Genomic DNA, 18,410 nt, shown 5'->3' on the forward strand with positions numbered 1-18,410 from the left:
CTCCTGCATCTGCTGCTATAACATGGTTCTCAGGGAGCATATTTTTTCCTGGGTGTGTACAACAGAAAAGCAATGTGCATTATGATTGAAATAAATTATTATTGTAATAAAGCTGAATAGAAAGTAGAATTGTCCTTGAATACCAGCCAAGCTGGAGTTTTCTGTCCACAACTTTTGTGCCCCTCCCACCACTGTTTCATCTCAAGAAAACACAGGTCAAGTGTAGGCATGAGGAATCTCTGGGGCGGATGTTATTTGTTCTCCAGGAGAGTCTAGCGGCTATTAAGAGCTTCGATTCTGACAACATGTCAAATATTATATTAGTCCAGCACAACCTAAGAGGATTTATATCCTATAACTAGATACATCTAAAATGTTTGGGGAAATTATTTTCGTCCTGATTCCAATCTTATCAAGAACATTTATTGATAAACTGTTCAGATGCTCCTATAGGGGCTGAAAGGAGAGTTTGAGATGTTTTTCCAGGTAATTTTAGGGAGAAAAAAAATCACCATTATCAATATATAATTATGGTATGGTGCATGAATTTTAGCCAAATTAATAGTATGGTGAAGATGGCAGAAAGCAAACTTTGCCTAGACCAGTTATGATTGTTGGTCATGCGGTATTTGTTTGGGCAGGTGACTGATAGTGATGGTAGGACTGTGGGGTTAAACTGAAACACAGAAGCAATGTCGGGGTGTTGTCATTTTTTTCACAGTGTTGAAAGGCTGGGGAGATAAAAATAACATCAGTAAATATTGGTTATCAAGATCAGATATTGATAACAGCCCAAACTTTCATTTCATTGCATCCCTAAAATAAACGAGTAAACGCAAATTCAACTAAAAATATTTACACCACACAAATTTTAGTTGTGTTGGGATTTTATGTGATAGACCAACACAAGGTGGCAAATAACTGTGAAGTGGGAGCAAAATCATACATGGTCTTCACATTTTTTACCAAATAAAAAGCTGTAAATAAAAAGTAAGTTTTGCTCATTACAAATCCAGCCTTTATGGAAGAACGGGAAGAAAAAAGCCATTGTTGTTAAAAGAAAGCAGTTAAATGTCCCATTTAAACTTTAGTAAAAAGCCACAGCAAATTTGTGAAAGATGTCGATTGCAGTTTTCTGGCCGATCACCGATCTTTAAAAAGCCTGAGCTGCCAATTCCAATTTTGGCCGATACAGATTTTTTTCATAACCGACATGGCCAAGTTCCAATCTTATTTTATTGAAAAACATTGAACGATGCTAGTAAAACTATACAAACTTGTTTTAACAGCACGAGGCAGTGCTCTCAAATATAAACGAAACGTTTAGAGCATTGCAGTTGCTTTAGTCTTTAATTTTTCACATTTTAAAAAGAAACAAAATGTGCACAACAGGTTAGACAAGTAGATAAGATCGGTTTCACATGTAACTATCGGCCGATCGCTGATCTCCCAAAATTAAGAAAATTGGGGCAGATCGATCAGTGCACCCCTACCACGAACACATCATAACAGCTGTAAAACATGGTGGTGGCAGTATTATGCTGTGAGGATGCTTTCACTCAGGAGGAACAATGAAGTATAAAAGATTTGATGGGATGACTGATGGAGTGAAATGCAGGGAGGAAAACCTTCTAAGAAGCTGCAAAAGGCATGTGACCGACGTTCAGGTTCGACCTACATCAGGACCGCAACGTAAACATACTGCCAAACGGTTTAGATACGGGCACATGTGTGGCCCAGTCAAAGTACAGACCTTCATTCAACTGAGAATCTGTGGCTATACTATGAAACAGAAATGTCCATTTTAAAGGCCTAAACTCTAACATCTTTACAGTTCAGTGTCTTACTGAATGATTTCTAAAGAAGCAGCTATTATTCACACAAGTGTCTTCTTCCAAGCAGCCCTGGAGGCTTCATATTTGCTTTTCATGATTAAAGTAGTCAACAGGATAAAAGGTTTCCCAATCAAACCTCAGTTAAAGAATATTTCATTATGTGGGCAGTAAAGACACTTAATGTTTTTCTTACAAAATGGAGCTCTACTTTCTGTCTCTCTTTTGTACTCCCTCCACTGAGTTAGATACATTAAAATGTGAGAAAGCATTTGTCATACATATGTTTAGAAATCTAGAGTGACAAAGCCAAACAGCTGCACAAAAAATGATGTGAGGCAAGAGTAAATCCAGCTAATTTAAAAAAACTAATTAAATAGACATAAAATAAAATAATTACAATTGCAAAAGTGATCCACAAATCAAGCTGACACATATAACAGCAAATAAACAGGGAAGATAATTATATTTCCAGGGCTGCATTCTTCTGCAGGGAGCTGTCAACACATGGATACAAGTTTGTGACTTTTCCTCCACCATTGCAGCATGAGGCCTTATCACTACAACGCATCTCTCTAGCTGGGAGCCGCACAAGGCAGGAAATGTTTTTCTTGGCAGATGCATGTCGAATTACTACTGGTCCACATAAGCGGCACAATATCCATGACACCCACCCTAATAATGAGCTAAAAGGTCTGTTTAGTAATGGTTGTCAGGGTGAGCAAAATGTAGAGCACAGAAAGGTGTGGAGATTTCATGCAGAATAGGGGCGGAAGCATTGAATTCAGTTACAACGCATAAGATGAGCTAAACACATTCATTGCTTTTGGCTGCTTTGAGACTCAGTGTCATATTGCTTAGCAAGGAATAGCTGATGTTGGAATTTAGCCTTAAATTCAGAGTATGCCACTCTCAGTCGGCAGACATCATTTTGTTTGTTTTGTCTATGAATCCATATTTAGGCTGCGCAAGAAGACTCAATGACATTTCTAAAACCACCATTTCATCTCTTAGTAATTTCATGTATGCCTTTCAAGATAGTCTTATATATAAGCGAATATTTGATTTAGCCACCTGATTTAAAACCACCCATCAGCACTTTAACAACATTAAGAACAATGAAGACATTCAAAAAGGCTTTGCATCGATTGCGGTTGCCTGAATGACTCAAGCTGTTGACCAAAAGTGACCACAGGGATGAGATGGCGATAAGAGCGAGAGCTCCAGGGGCTGTGTGGACTGTAAAAGAAGGCCAGGCGTGTCTGTCTGAGGGCAATGGGGGCAATGTAGGCCAAGCACGGCCTCTGTCTTGTCTTTTTCTCAAGTCATAAATCTAGATTTGTCACAAGGCTGTCAGGTTGAACTCAGCAAGCAGCTGGAGGCGAACTGAGAGGCGGGCCGACAAACAGACATACTGACAGAAGAGGTTTCTCATAAAGGACAAAGAGAACTGCCTGAGAAAAAGACACACGGTGACAGTAAATCTGGGACGGCCTAAACAAAGGAGTGTAACACACACAAACTTCTACTTTTCTCTTTCTCCAACATGGGGACAGGTGTGAGGGAGCTCTGATGTGCTCTGAGGCCCTGCAACATCACTGACCACCTTGGTGTTTATTCGTTCACTCCTCATCCTCCCCCCCAGGCGTTCAAAGGGTAAACGTCTATTCTGGTTTAGGGTTACAGCCAAGTTGCCTTGAACCCCCGGGCTTCCATGCACACATGCCATTCCTGGCAAGCCATCGTTCTCCCTGGTGCGCATCACCTACCCCTGACCCCCACAGAGAGGAAGGGGTACCTCTATACCTTCCTTGTCAAAACCCCAACAACGTTGCCCACCAAGTACCGCCCCACCCAATGCCTATGACCAAGAGTAAGACACCTACCCCTCCCTCCTTTGCCTCCCCGCAACTATTATTACAGGCTTTATAAGGGTTTAAGTGTGATCAGGGGACGGCCATGACCTCAATTGACAGCTAAGCTAGGCTAGGCAAAGCTAAGAGTTAAAGGAGCTGTCTGGCACAGTGACAAAACAAGGCGATGACAGACACTGTCTGAAAGTGCCACCGCCTGCATCTGCCCAGTTTTCCACCATGCAGATCCACTATCAAACAGTCGGGCAGAAGGCCTCTCTTTGGCCATGCCATCTGTCACCAAACATCTTTCAGCAAAATTCTGCAGCAACCTCACCTTCCCAGCCCATGTTTGGAAATGACATCACTCTGAGAATCGGTAAGGAAAGATTGCGGTGACTAAAAACCTAAAATTGTTGTTTGAGGGATAAACAAAAACCTATAGTCCAGTTGAAAAAAAAATTAATCTAAATGACCGTTTGCTGTAAATTCCCACAAGTTTGGGATGCAGTCCAGTTGCTCACAGTCAGTTGAGTACTAGGGCTTGACAGAAATACATTTGTAATATTTTACAAGAAGATGAAACTAAAAGTAGAGCAAAATCTTACTGTATTAATAAGTCATAATATTTGTTGTGTAAGTGGACTCTCTCTTGCAAAGCACTATGTAAATAGTGTGACTGGCAACTGCTAGCTGATAACAGCGCTAACTTTAGCATCTGATTTGTGTCTTTCAATCAGTGCTAAATTGGTTTACAATTTTTGATGAATCTGGACTACATTTCATCGTCTGTAGTTCAAAACTACAAACCAAAACCTAAAAATCTGGATAAATCCACTCTAAACAGAGATTATTTAAAACCCAGTTCAGGTTTTAAGAAATCTTTAATCTAATTGTAAAAACCTAAAAAGAGACCTAATGCTTTGTTTGGCATTTGGGCCACTTTTAGACAAGCATTAAAAACCATTTTATATGGACCACTCAATCTTGGACTGGATTATTCTACACTGTTCTACACAGATTCGGTAAAACACAATTCGTGATTTGTGAAACCAGTTCTCTGTTTGTGAAAACAAAAAAACTGTGATTCTCAATTTTCCCAAAAAACATTGCTACACTCTTAACATCTTTGCATTCTTGTGAACCCAATTTGCCATTTCTAATTTCAATACTATTCAATGATATTTGTGAAAGCAAAAGAGGCCTCTAGTTTTCCCAAAAGATATTGTTAAAATATTTTTCCGTTCTTGTAAAAGTTGTCAGTAGGTAGCATTATTAAACCTTTAACGAGTGATCTGACATATCAAATCATCAAGTGAGGATTGTGGGAGCTGGATCCCAACATCTGCACAGGAAACATGAGGGATGTGAATTATAAACAGAAGAAGAGGAGATGAACATGTGTGTAAAAGACAGCATGTGAAACACACTGTGAGAGCAGTTTAAGCACACAGTAAGAAGTGTTTGGTAAAAAAATTTGTTTTTCTCCACACAAACTAGTCTAATGATGTTTTCTCTGCTTGCATGGGGCAAACAGTAACCCTGCTAAATACTGCTGGTAAGCTGGATGAAAGAAGGTTACTGCATTGCTTCCCTTGTTACAAGAAAGACAAAATAAATATTTCCACTGTTAAAAAGCAGTGGGGTGGAGACTAAAAATCGCCACTCGAGGTAGTCCAAGCTTGCCCCTCAAATTAACCACTCATTAACTTGTTATACTTGTGTTATTTAAAAACAAGCAGAACTACAAAAAAAGTTAAAGATTCTTTGCATTAAGAACTAAAACTTCTCCTAAATATAGCAGGTAATTTTTGATTTTTTTTTAAATTCTATGTCAAAATAAAAAAATAATGATGAATAAATATATTTATTTATATATTCTGTGGATATCAACATTTTAGCAGCAGTGTTTTTTGTTTCATCTTCTAAGTGAAAGTCCTTTTGAGATTTTGGGAAAATATTGACACTTTGGTATTTTTACTCAAGGTTATTATGTTGTAAGAATCTCATGCCAGCCCATGCCCATTTTGCATTCTTGGCGGAAAATCCACATTTTTTATTTAATATAATTACAGGTCTGTTGGGACTCCTTCGTCCTAACTTTCATCAGGCTGCAGAAATATATCGGTTATAGAGTACACAAACAGGATGTGCAATAGTCTTTCCAATGTAGTTTTCCCAATTGTTCTTTATATATTTCCCTTTGAAAGTTATATCTGTATTCCTTTAAATTACATAACATGAATAAACAGTACCTCACAACAGTGAGTACACCCCTCTTTTGTGAATAGTTATGAAGATTTCTTCATGGGACAACACAGAAGATAGGACACTTTCATACAGTGTAAATTAGTCAGTTAACAGCTTGTTTAACGGCACAAATTTGCTGTCCCCTCAAAATAACTTAACACACACCCATTATTGTCTAAACCATTGGCAACAACAGTGAGTACACATCTGAGTGAAAATGTCCAAACTGTTCCCAAAGTGTCAACATTTTATTTCCCAGCCTGACTTCTCTTGGGCATAGAGCTCACTAGAACAGCACTAATGCAGCCCCGAACCATGACACTCCCACCACTATGCTTGACTGTAGTCATGACACACTTGTCTTTATACTGTCCTGTTAAACTGCTGTATGGTCTTGGCCAACATGTGCAGCTCAGTTTCAGGTTTCTGGAAATCTTCTTATAGCCTCAGACATCTTCATGTAGAACAACTATTCTTTTTTCCATATCCTCAGAGAGTTCTTTGCCATAAGGTGCCACGTTGAACTTCCAGTGACCAGTATGAGAAAGTTTGAGAGCGGTAACACACCTGCTTCCCATTCAGACGTGAGACTTTTTAACACTAAAAAGTCACATGACACCGGGGAGGGAATATGGCTAATTAAGCATAACTTGGACAGTTTCACTCAGTGGTGTACTCACTTTTGTTGCCAGTGGTTTAAAAATTAATGTCTGTGTGTTGCGTTATTTTGAGAGGATAGCAAATTTACAGTCTTATACAAGCTGTACGCTGACTACTATACAAGTGTAATATGTTAAATTTTGTGGCATCTAAAGATATGATTAAATATTTACAAAATTTTGAGGGGTTTACTCCCTTTTGTGAGTTACTGTACCTATGTTTACCACAAATAAATCAATTCTGTCAATCTTAACACTGGTTAAGTTGCTTAAATATCACATTACTTTTAGCTAAAGTTATTAAACAATCAAGTGTGGCTTGACTTTCCTTTAAAAAGGCCAATTGTTCTCTTCACTGGCCTAGATGAGTCTTTACAAACAAATATGACATCCAGCAGTAGCCCTTCTCTGTCTTGGGACCAATTCTGCCAGTTCATTTCCTTTTACATACAGTGACCTGGTGAACATAGAGGATTCTGTGTGATGGAGTGTGGCTGTGGAATAGGATCCAGGTGCAGACAGGATCCTGGGTTGAGCGTACTTGAGATGTTTAATGATAAACAGAAAACATGCAGGACATGGAACGCAAGGGGGAAGCTGGGGGGGACTAATTAACACAAGTAGAGCTAAATTAACACACAAAGGAAGTATCAAACCAAGACAAAAAATCTAACAGAGAAGTAACATAAATAATCCCAGATGTACAAAGAACAGAATAAGAGAATAAATCAGAAAACTAATCATAAAGAAATGAACTAGTATAGCAGAAACTAAGTGACACTAATGAAGACAGAGAAATGAGTTCAATATGGCAAGAATAATGAAATATAAAGAAATAACATCAACAATTAACATCAACTGAAATGGTGAAAACACAAAGACAAATGAAAACCTAAACCCAACACCCAAGGATCATGACATTCTGGGATAGTTGTCATAAACGTTACTGTGAAGCATGTGCAGTGAAAGTGATGTGGCCTTGAAGGTGGCCACATTAGAATGACATGATTACATTTACTGTATGGAGTTTCCAAATTATTTGTGTACAGTTATTTGTGTGTTTCAGTAATTGTTCTTGTAAATGTTGTCAAAGAGTAACAAACAGGTGTATTTCGTCTCTATAGAATAATAAATCCAGGACATGAACTACTGGAGAAAATTTACATCAAGTACTTCCAGATTTTCTAGAAATGTAGAATTATCCCTGAATTTGATATGCATTTCTATCATGTTTCTTTTAAAAATAACAAAGACAACTGGATATAACAACAGAGATGGGCGTACCGTACATCTTGCCCTCATCAGAGAGGATGATCTTCCTACGGCCACATGGTGGGTAGATTGCCAGGGCTTCCTGGAAGCTCTGCTCAATGTCGGGGCTCCACACACCCTCTGCATCATTCTCCAGGGGTTTGTCAAGTCCATCTCCCAGCTCCTCAGTCCCACCCCTTGGGGAGGGAGCCGGTGCCCACTCCGCAGACGTGGTGGGATGTCAGAAAGAGGACCACAGAGCAAGGAGTGGGTGTAGAGTTGGAGTCGGGACAACTGCTGGCAATGGAAGGGGAGATAGGCTTCAACAAAATGCCCGACTGTCTGTATGACTTCCAGAGATGGGATGAAGATGGTGACAATGACAAGTCTGGATCTGATGAAAATAAAAAGAAGGAAAAGTTTAACTTTAGGGTTAAAGTGGTAGCAAAGGTGAAAATAAATACTGTGACATTTGTGAGAAAATTGAAAGTTAAAAAGCTGATTTCTGTTACTGGGACCAAAAGAGGACATTAATAGACCAGCTACTTTAGCTAAACCAACCTAGTTACTATCAATGGAAAATGACAATAACATGTGAGTACATCTGCAAATTAGGTACAAGCTTTTCAGATCATTGGATAGGTTGTTGCTGACATGTAATCAAATGAAGATGCCCCTGCTGTCGAAGGAGTGGTCAGGTAGAGGCAGAGGCACATAAAGTTGGATAAAAGATCCCAAGTGGAATTCTTTTGAATTTAAGACTGCAGAATGGTACCTGCCCTGGTGAAGTGCTGAAGCTTTGATGCTTCTGAATAAAATAAGCTTGCAAAGGACCATTGGGTGCTGCACCTTTGGAGTGTCAGCAGGCAACCAGGCCAGACCAGGTTTTCTTTTTCAGAACCAAATACGTAAAACGAGGATCGGAATATGAACAGCAGAGGGCTTTTCTTGTTGCCCATGTCCTCATCAGTGTTGTAACTCTGGGTTCATGAAATGGGCCCACCAGTGACAGCAGCCTCACAACATTCTACAGGGCTTCGCTAATTCGCACACCTATTTCATTAGTAGGCATATCACCATATCATCCACAGCGACTTCCATGTCGAACCCATGCATTTAAGCCATTGTGTGTCTGTCTATTTTTATGTATTTATATGTAGTTAAGTGTTTTTATGCATTATAGAAATTATAGGCATAAAAATACTTAAATTCTGCATGTATTTTTAATTTAAATGTATATTACTTTCCAATTTTGTATTACACCATATTTCTTTTTTTCCCGTTCGGACCAGTTATGAAAATATGATAGATAAAGAGCCCTGATCAGATTAAATTAACTCCTGGTGATAGATAATATTTATTGCTGTAAAGAAAACACATTTCCTAGAATAGCAGTAGAATATAAAAAATCACAGGTTGTCAAATTAAACATCCTCCTGATGGGCAAGAATGGATGCTTGGTTAAGCACATAATGGGCCCCAGCAGACGGCTAAAACTGCAATTGTACGAAATGGCAAATGGGCAAAATAATCAGCATCCATTCACCAAAGAGTGTGTTGCATCTCAACATGGTCCAAACAGCATTAGGACAGACAAGAGGGGTCTGCACTAGTGAGGAGTGCTGAAAGAGTCATTGGAGTGTCCCCGCCCTTTGCCCAAGATCTGCTTCAAAGCTGCTGAAAAAACAGGAGACTGAAAATTGTTAAACAATCCCACACCTTCTACAAGAACTTTCTGAACTGCTCCCAGCAGGTCTCACAACATCAGGAGTCGTTAACTTGTCTAGGGTAGGGGTTCCCAAAGTGGGAGTTGGGACACCCCGGGGGCTCGTGAGACACCAGGCTAGAGGTCGAACGATGAATTTCAGAATCATCGTGATGTGATCGCTGAGGGATGTATGGAGGGCTAAAAGGGACAAACTGAATAAATTATCATGAAATGAATAAATAAATGTACTATGAAAATTGTAACAGATTAATTTCCTGTTTTCTCAACACACAAGTTTGTTTAAGATGTGCACACGGTTCGTAAACCTCTGGGTGAAGAGAATGAGACAGATTTTGGCTCCACCTCTTCCTATCGATAAGTACACAGGAGATAAATGAGAACAATGGTCAGACGCAGTGAAGAAAGAACAGTCAGACTCGTGAGTCAATGCAAACAGAGATTGTCTTTGTCATGTGCTGTTTTCTTGCCACAGTGAAACTATGACAACTATGTCCGTTTAAGCCAACAAAGTCAAAAGCAGCAAACATTACGTCACTGCAGAAACCTGGTCAGCAAGTCAGTGCTGTAAGCAGAGAGTAAGAATTCACCTAGTCTGCCCCAACTTCCTGACCCTCTTCCATCACAATTCCCTTTTAGACAACTGGTGTTCCATAGCCCTTCCTGCTGCTGTGAAACATCACTGGAGAAGCTGGCTTTCTGAACTTGTGTGCACAAACACATGTACACATAAAGATAAGACAGATATATAGATAGATAGATAGATAGATAGATAGATAGATAGATAGATAGATAGATAGATAGATAGATAGATAGATAGATAGATAGATAGATAGATAGATAGATAGATAGATAGATAGATAGATAGATAGATAGATAGATAGATAGATAGATAGATAGATAGATAGATAGATAGATAGATAGATAGATAGATAGATAGATAGATAGATAGATAGATAGATAGATAGATAGATAGATAGATAGATAGATAGATAGATAGATAGATAGATAGATAGATAGATAGATAGATAGATAGATAGATAGATAGATAGATAGATAGATAGATAGATAGATAGATAGATAGATAGATAGATTGGCAGAGCTTGAAGCTCACCGATGTAGCCCCATGTGTGTGCATGTTTCCTACCTGTGTTACTTGCTGACATCAAAATAAAAGTTAAATGTGAAAGACAGCCAAACTAAAACCCTCAAACCTTTAAAGTGCAAATACGCTGTAATAGCTATGTTAATTATCTATGTTTATGTTTCCATAGATTATATATAATTTATGGTTCAACTGATCTTTAGGTACTCTGCTTTAAAAAAAATCTATCTGTTATATAGCTTTGATTTGGGGCTAGATTAAGTCACATCCAAAGCAGGTTATAGGAAAGAAATAACATTCAAGTTCTGGTGGACTAAATCTTTTTAGGATGACAGTGCTTGTTGATGATAATTGTTTTTCAGATTCACAGATTTTGGAGCTGAATTAGACCTCTATTAAGTTAAGTCCTTGAAATATCTAACTTTTGCTTTTACATTACAACCACTAATTTCAATCTATTTTATCAGGAATTTATGTCACAGACCGACACAAAGTGGTGGATAATTGTAAAGAGGAAAGCAAGTCATGTGCTTTTCAAAATGTTAAACAAAAATCTGTGTATTTGTATTCAGTCTCTTTTAATCTGATGTCCCAAAATAAAATCCAGTGAAACCAGTAGCTTGCACACCGAATCAGACCTGTGTGTAATTCAGCCTTAGTATAAATGTTCTGTGAAGGCCTCAGAGGTTTGTTGGAGAACAAACAGCACTCTTCTGAACAGGAACACACATGACAGGTGAGGGAGAACGTTGTGGAGAGGTTTACAACATTAGGTTGTGAAAAAAACAATATCCAGAGCTTTAAACATCTCACCGAGCAATATTCAGATCATCAGCTGAAAATGGAAAGAATGTGGTACTGCAATGGCACCATGACATGGTAACTGGCAGGCAAGGCAAAGAGGTTTAATCAGTGAAGCAGAAGCTACTGTGGAGGAGGTGCAGAGATCCACAGATCAGACTGCACTGTTCAATGGTTAGGATTAATTGGATTGTATGTACCTGACTGTTGTGAAGTGACTTGAGACAACATGTGTTATGAATTGGCGCTATATAAATAAAACTGAATTGAACTGAATTGAATCAGGTTAAGCAAATGTGTTCGACAGTGTAAAAATTAGTTGCGCACTTGACAAATTTGGTCTTAATGGAAGACAAAATAAGCCATGTCAAAAGAAAGCCATTTAAAATTCTGTTTTCACTGTAGGGACATGGTAGAGAAGAAGGTACCCTGGTCAGATGAGACCAAAGTAAATTTTTTCATACTGAGCTTGAGAAAAATTGGCAAAAATTCAACCCTAAATGTCCAAAACGGGTAGAGAAATACCCCAAAAGACTTTTAGCTCTGTGCTTCTACAAAGTATTGATTCAGAAACTAAATATAAATTCATGCCACACTTCTCGAATGCCTTTTATTGGTTAAAATTGGAAAACCATGCATCACTTTCCATATATTACTGTAATGATCTAATACATAAAGTTCTAATAAAATACATTAAAGTTTGTAGGTGCAGCATGACACTGGTAATAAGTTCCAGGGGTGTGGGTACTAGTCAGTGGATTTTAAGTAAACTGTATTTTATTTATACAATTAACAAGCCAAACAAAACGCCTGTTTCCAGATAAAAAAAGGAGACACTGAAGAGATCTAGCCCAATTTTTCTGGACAGAAACAACTCAAAGTTATTTGTTTTGTGCTTTTCACAAAGCCCTAATAAAGATCAAGGGCCAACCAGCCACTCAACTCACACAACAAAGCTAAAGTTTCTGGAAAAAAACAAACACTACCTAATGTGGCATTTCAATTGTTTACTAAACTGATTTTAAAGCACTTGTGACTGCGACCCGGGGCGACTGCAGGTCACTGTGAGATTTGTAGCAGCCATAAACCATTAGAGTGCAGCTCTGTGCCTCGCTCAGTGCGTCCAGGAGGTTAATTAAACTAAGCCATGTTTTAAAACAACCACCCCCACCAACAACTCCCACTTCTTCCCTCACTCCTTCAACCTGATTCCTGGTCCTCCTCCACAACCCCCTCTTACTTGATCTGCTCAGTGGGATAATCCCCCAGCTGGAGCTGCGGTCAGGGGGCCAAGACACTGCCAGATCAATCCCTTTACCCCTTACACAACTGCACACACACCGTCTAAATGAGATGCAATGATATCACTAAAAACAGATGTTAGGGTGCACACACAATGTTTAACACATCCACACAATGCATTCTGCCAGGCTCATATGGTATGTCCAGCTAAAGGTAACACACACAATCTAAACGCAAACCTTATGATCCAACATGAGCCTAAAAGAAGCTGGACCTCTGTTCACCCTGGACTGCATACTGTAAGATGGATCAGTGTGGAGCCTTCACACTTATCAACATCTTTTTAAGCGATGGGATACTCTGTAAATACTTTTTAGTCAATGCAAAAATCTGGTCTAAATTTCTGCTTTGGTCTGCGACTAAATGCTTGCAGCGTCCATGCTACTCCTACCTGCGCCAGTTTATATTAAACATAAGACCTGAATGTGTCTTCTCAGGGGTCAAAATCTGCACTAATCACACTGGGAATGTAGGGGCCAGGAAATATTTTGAATATAAAGGCAAGGTACAAGATCAGGCTGTGCGATGGCAATAAACACACTGTGAGAGCTTGTGGCGACGAGCAGGTTTGTTTTTCTGAGTTTTGGCCTAGAGCGCTGTTCTCTAGCACTGAGTCCCACTGGGCTGCACCAGCAGAAACTTCGGGGCTTAACCACAAAGCAGAAGGTTTTATATTTTAGATGGTAAAGTAAAGGTCTTGAGTCAGCGTCAATTTCTTTATATTTTTGATTTCAAGGTACCAGTGTTGTATTTCTACTTACTAGGAGTGGAATTCTGAAGGCCATTCATAGTATTTCTTTGAACGTCGGCTGCATTTTAATTCCTCTTAGTCCTCTATCTAACCAGTTTTAGAAGGGTGGCTTGAGTATGAATGGTGGTCTGGGCGAGCCCCTTCCCCAGCATATTACACACATACATACATTTCCCTAACAAGGCCCATTCTGAAAGAAACAACAAAAACAATTAAATAGATCGGTTTGAAAATGATGGTATGCGCCTCATAAAAGAATATTTGAAAGGTAGAGATCTAGATTTATTTATAGATAGGTCTTTCTACACAAATAGACATAAATATAGCTAAATGGATCAGATATTTTTAGACTTGGGTCTTTTTTTTTCATAAATAGAATAAAGGATCTATAAATCTCAAACAGGTTTAATGAGACTAACCAGTGAGAAATATTCCCATCCAGCTTTGGTTAGTTTAAGTTTTTTTAGGTTTTTAAGTATTTATTTATTTGAAGTGACTGTGCTGCCACCTAGGATGTGCTGCCCTGGGTGGTGAGCCATGTCAGATGTATCAGGAATAACATAGGAACATAGGAATAACATATCATAACAACTAAACTCAAGAGATGAACATTTCAACCTGCTCATGGGCTTTTCATTTCTTGTACCAGTGAAAAATACCAAGCCTACAAATGTTTGAGGAATATAAACCAGTAGATTAGCAGTAACATAAGGGGCTCAACAAAGAGCTTTTACTTGAAAACTTTAAATACAGTTGATGATCACCTGAAGGATGATGCATGGCTCGAATCCATGTACCAGGTCTTTTTTCATGTCTGGATTTTTTCCTTCCAATTATTGACATGATTTTAAAATACCGTTCATCTCCTGTGGTTTTTAAGGAAGACCTTCAATTTTATGTACACACTCAGTAATGTGCTTACATAGTTGGATACAAGAAGTAAACCTAAATACATTTAAAGAAGTAGTCAATGTGAAAAGAAAAACTGAAAGAGCTTTAGAAAACCTCTAAAGAAGATCATCTTAAAAAGGTTGTCTGCCTCGCTGGAAACAAAGTACAGAAACAGTAAAACACTTTTGCACAGAACTCTATGTTTATAAAAAAAGAAAGGAAGCACTGACAAAAAAAAAGGACAGTAAGTATTATAACTGAAAACTGATGCAGTATAAATGTGGGACAGGGCCCACTGTTTGTGTTATTGATTGTTCGTCACTGACAGTGAAAAACCCACAGAGAATCACCTCCTGACTCGTTCAACTCTGTTATCACATCTTAAAACTTGATTGCTTTGATCTAGTCTGAAAGCTTGCTGATGAGTCTAGTTTCCAGCAGCAGAGGACATCTGTCTTTTTCAAATGTTTAGTCTTTCAGATCCAAAAGCTCAGCACAAAATGACAAAATTATTACAAATTATTACAAATAAAAACATTCAAAATACTGATTCTCAAAAATCTACAAAAGCAGGGTTTTTTGTATTACTAAAACTAATAAATCCAAACCAGTACAATATTATGTATTATCCTTTTAACCTTTAAACATTTTGTTACCACAGCAAACTATGATTGTATTTTAATTTGAATTGAACCACCACAAGGTAGCACATAATTGTGAAGTGGCAGAAAAAGGTTGCCTGGGTTTTAAACAAAAAACAATCTAAAGTTTGGTGTGCATTTGCAATCATCCCATTAGTCTAATACCTCTAGAAAAAAATCCAGCACTGCCATTTGCCTTCAGAGGAGCGTAATTTAATCTCAGTAGAAATGCAACTGTTCTGTGAAGGCCTCAGAAGTTTGTTGGAGAAAGCAGCCTCATGAGGACCAAGGAACACAGCCAAGAGGCCAATGGTGACTCTAGAGGACTTGCAGAGATTCACAGTTCACCACATCACCCTGAGCACACCATCTCCACTGTGAAACATTGTGGTTGGGGTCCAACAGAAATATACAGAATGTGTGTAGAGTAGAATAATTGTCTTGGACAGCCAACAACAGGTGTAATGTTTGGATTGGAGGCTGGCCCCTCTGCCCCTCCTAACAGGTTCAGAAAGAGCTGGAAAGAAGATCAGAGGGTCCATAAGCCCAGTCGACAGAGAGCCCGGTCCAACAGGCTGCAGATCTGCAGATGAGGAGGGGAGGAAGGGGCCGAAAGGCTTTGCTTTGTAAGGCTCATATCTGAGGCATTATTCATTTTTCCTCGTGCAAGCGGGGGAGGAATGATCGCTATGTGGGATGAGCACAACAAACCAGAAAGGAGAAAAAAGTCCTCTGCTGTGGAGTGGACCTGTCTCAGGGCGATGCAAACACACAGCACAGAACAAGGACAGAACACAGAACTGTTTTCTCCTTGCTCACACACTATTACACTCCTTTTGTTTTTAACCCACACAAACACATCCACCCTCACACAAATGCTACTGCAATGCAAACAACAAAACCTTCAAGTTTCTATATAATACACCCCTCATCTGTCTGAGGCTATAGTGATCTTGATAGTTATTAAAACAAAGGATCAGCGGCCATGGAGGAAAATAAAAAAATAACTCCTTTGGCTGGGGGAACATTTCAGGGGAGGATGCAACAGGTGTGTTTTTTGCCTCCTCCCCCAGCTCCCTCCATTCATTCGTCACACTGCTCCAATCCACCTGTTGCTCCTCAGGAAAACACACTGCTGTCAGCTGCTGCAGTGCACACCATATGCCACACACACACACACAAACACACACACACACACACACACACAAACGAACAAAGAGCAGCAACACTTTTACACTATAGCTCAGTCTGCTGTATAAAATATACACAGCGTCACACACTGATGTCACTTAGTTGAGTTTATTTGATTATAATTTTATTACTTTAAGGAATAAAATAATAGCACAGGGTCAGAAACATTTGAATGTTAAGGTTAGTTTCTGGTTTAGAAATTTTATTTGGTCACTCAATTCTTTACAACATGGAAATGTATGTCACTTAAGTCGTATTGGGAGTTTTCTCACCCATTACTGAGACAATTCTACCATAAAATGTTAAAACATATTTGCAGTTCTGCTCTGAAGTTATTTTCTGCCTTCTAACAACACAGTGCAAACATAATGACCATTCAGTCTCTAAAGGGTTTTACCTAAAATTAGCTTTTCAGTATAAGTGAACTCCGGTACTACTGCAGCATTTAGTTTCTCTGTTTAAGTTCAGTGGAGCAAATGGGAGGCTGTTCCCCCAGATGGAAGGATATGACACCAAGCGGCGCTAGTGGTGCTGTACCGTGCACCTTACTTCAGTTACATTAGTACCTGCCAATTGTTTCAGTTGATAGTAGATTTATCACAGTAAAGATGCAAATACATTCATATTTAGGAAGAACCTGTCATTTATTTACCTTACCAACGCTTCCCAGGCATTTTTCACTAATGACTTATTCAGTTAAGTGCATTGAGATAAACCAAAATGGACTAAAGCTGTTTTTGTTTAAATACAATGTTTATAATAACATCATAAATAATTCAGATAGTTGAAATTAGTGGTCTTTCTGTGGTTTCCCACTCTGTGAATGATTTCCTTTCAGTTTACACTGTAGTGATATCAGATTTTCAGTTTCTTTATTAGCTCCTCTGCTTTCCATTTCACTTTTCATTTCTCAGTTTTATTTACTGCTTTTGTACATTTATCATAATTGTCTTTCTGGATAAGCTAACTGTATTTCATATCTCAAAAGAAACAAAACACATGGTAAGCAAACTTTAACAAGAAATTTACTCCCCCCATCCAATCTTTTTTCATTGATAATAGTATTTAGGGGTGTAATGTTGCACAACGCAAGACATCCTCAAGATCTCCTCACAAATGGACACGTTTCACTCTGAGGATGTTTCTGCACCATAAAGTGGTGTAAAATAAAAAAACAAGGTAGAACTGCTACTTAAAGTTACTACTTATATCTTTAAAAAAAAAAAACTGCAGTCATCCAAACAAATACATTTAAAGCTACTGCGTCTTAAACTGTGAAAGGTTTAAGAAAATCTCTGACGCTTGTTTTTAAAAGGAGCATAAAGCAAAGCAGAGAAAGCTCACCGGTGTGAAGAAATGGTTTTTAGAGAACCCTCAGTGGATTCTGATATGAAACAAACTATTTCTTTAACTTTGTTGAATATGTTTAATTATAATCTAATGTTTCTAATTTTTATCCTATTGTTACAGTGTTGATCTGATACATACTAAATGCCTATTTACATCAGACACAGGGACTACAGATTAAAATTTTCCTTTTAGAAAACTAGGACAGGATTATATTTAAATAGTTGAAATGATTATCCTATGCCATCCCTTTTAAATAGCTAAACCTCATAACAAAGCAGGTAGGAGTAAACATACCGGCAGGAGTTTTAAAGTAAATTGGTGCAGGCAGGACCAGCCCAAGGTTGAATAGGGCCCTTAGAAGAATTTTATTTGGAAGCACAGGGAAATTTGTTCTTTATTTGTGAAAATTTAGTTTGCAACCAGTTACAGCATCCTTGAAATGTGACCCCAGCTCAGACCAAAGTAACAGAAATTATTCACCAAAATTATAGCTCCACTAACATCACAATCAAATCTTAAATCAATGTGTTTAACTGCTTGTACAATGGATGATTTAAAGCTATCTTTTAAATTCTACTTATTGTCTATTTTAAAGACGTGATTACATGACTCCAGTAAATAATATCTATGTGACTTAGAGTTAGTTTACTCTGATATGGGGTCATAATTTAGCATATTGCATTGTAGGTGTATAATGTGATCTCTTGCTAGGTCTACCTGGCTTTGTTTCTTATCCTATTTAATTATTTTCTAACAGCTTATTTTATAGTATAGCAACTGTAATATTCTAATAAAATGTATGGTAGT

The 18,410-nt window shown here is 38.3% G+C and overlaps 1 protein-coding gene across 1 annotated transcript in view; it reads right to left on the bottom strand.

Moving 5' to 3' along the window:
* Nucleotides 1-18,410, bottom strand: part of LOC124859566 (transcriptional enhancer factor TEF-3-like) — a 60,911-nt gene that overhangs the window by 41,618 nt on the left and 883 nt on the right. Inside the window, exon 2 of the mRNA XM_047352447.1 lies at nucleotides 7,879-8,239. Coding sequence (XP_047208403.1) covers nucleotides 7,879-7,885 — 7 coding nt within the window. The 5' untranslated portion in view covers nucleotides 7,886-8,239. The remainder of the gene's footprint in view (nucleotides 1-7,878; nucleotides 8,240-18,410) is intronic.

The sequence above is a fragment of the Girardinichthys multiradiatus genome, chromosome 2, assembly GCF_021462225.1.
Source record: "Girardinichthys multiradiatus isolate DD_20200921_A chromosome 2, DD_fGirMul_XY1, whole genome shotgun sequence".
Taxonomy (NCBI): domain Eukaryota; kingdom Metazoa; phylum Chordata; class Actinopteri; order Cyprinodontiformes; family Goodeidae; genus Girardinichthys; species Girardinichthys multiradiatus.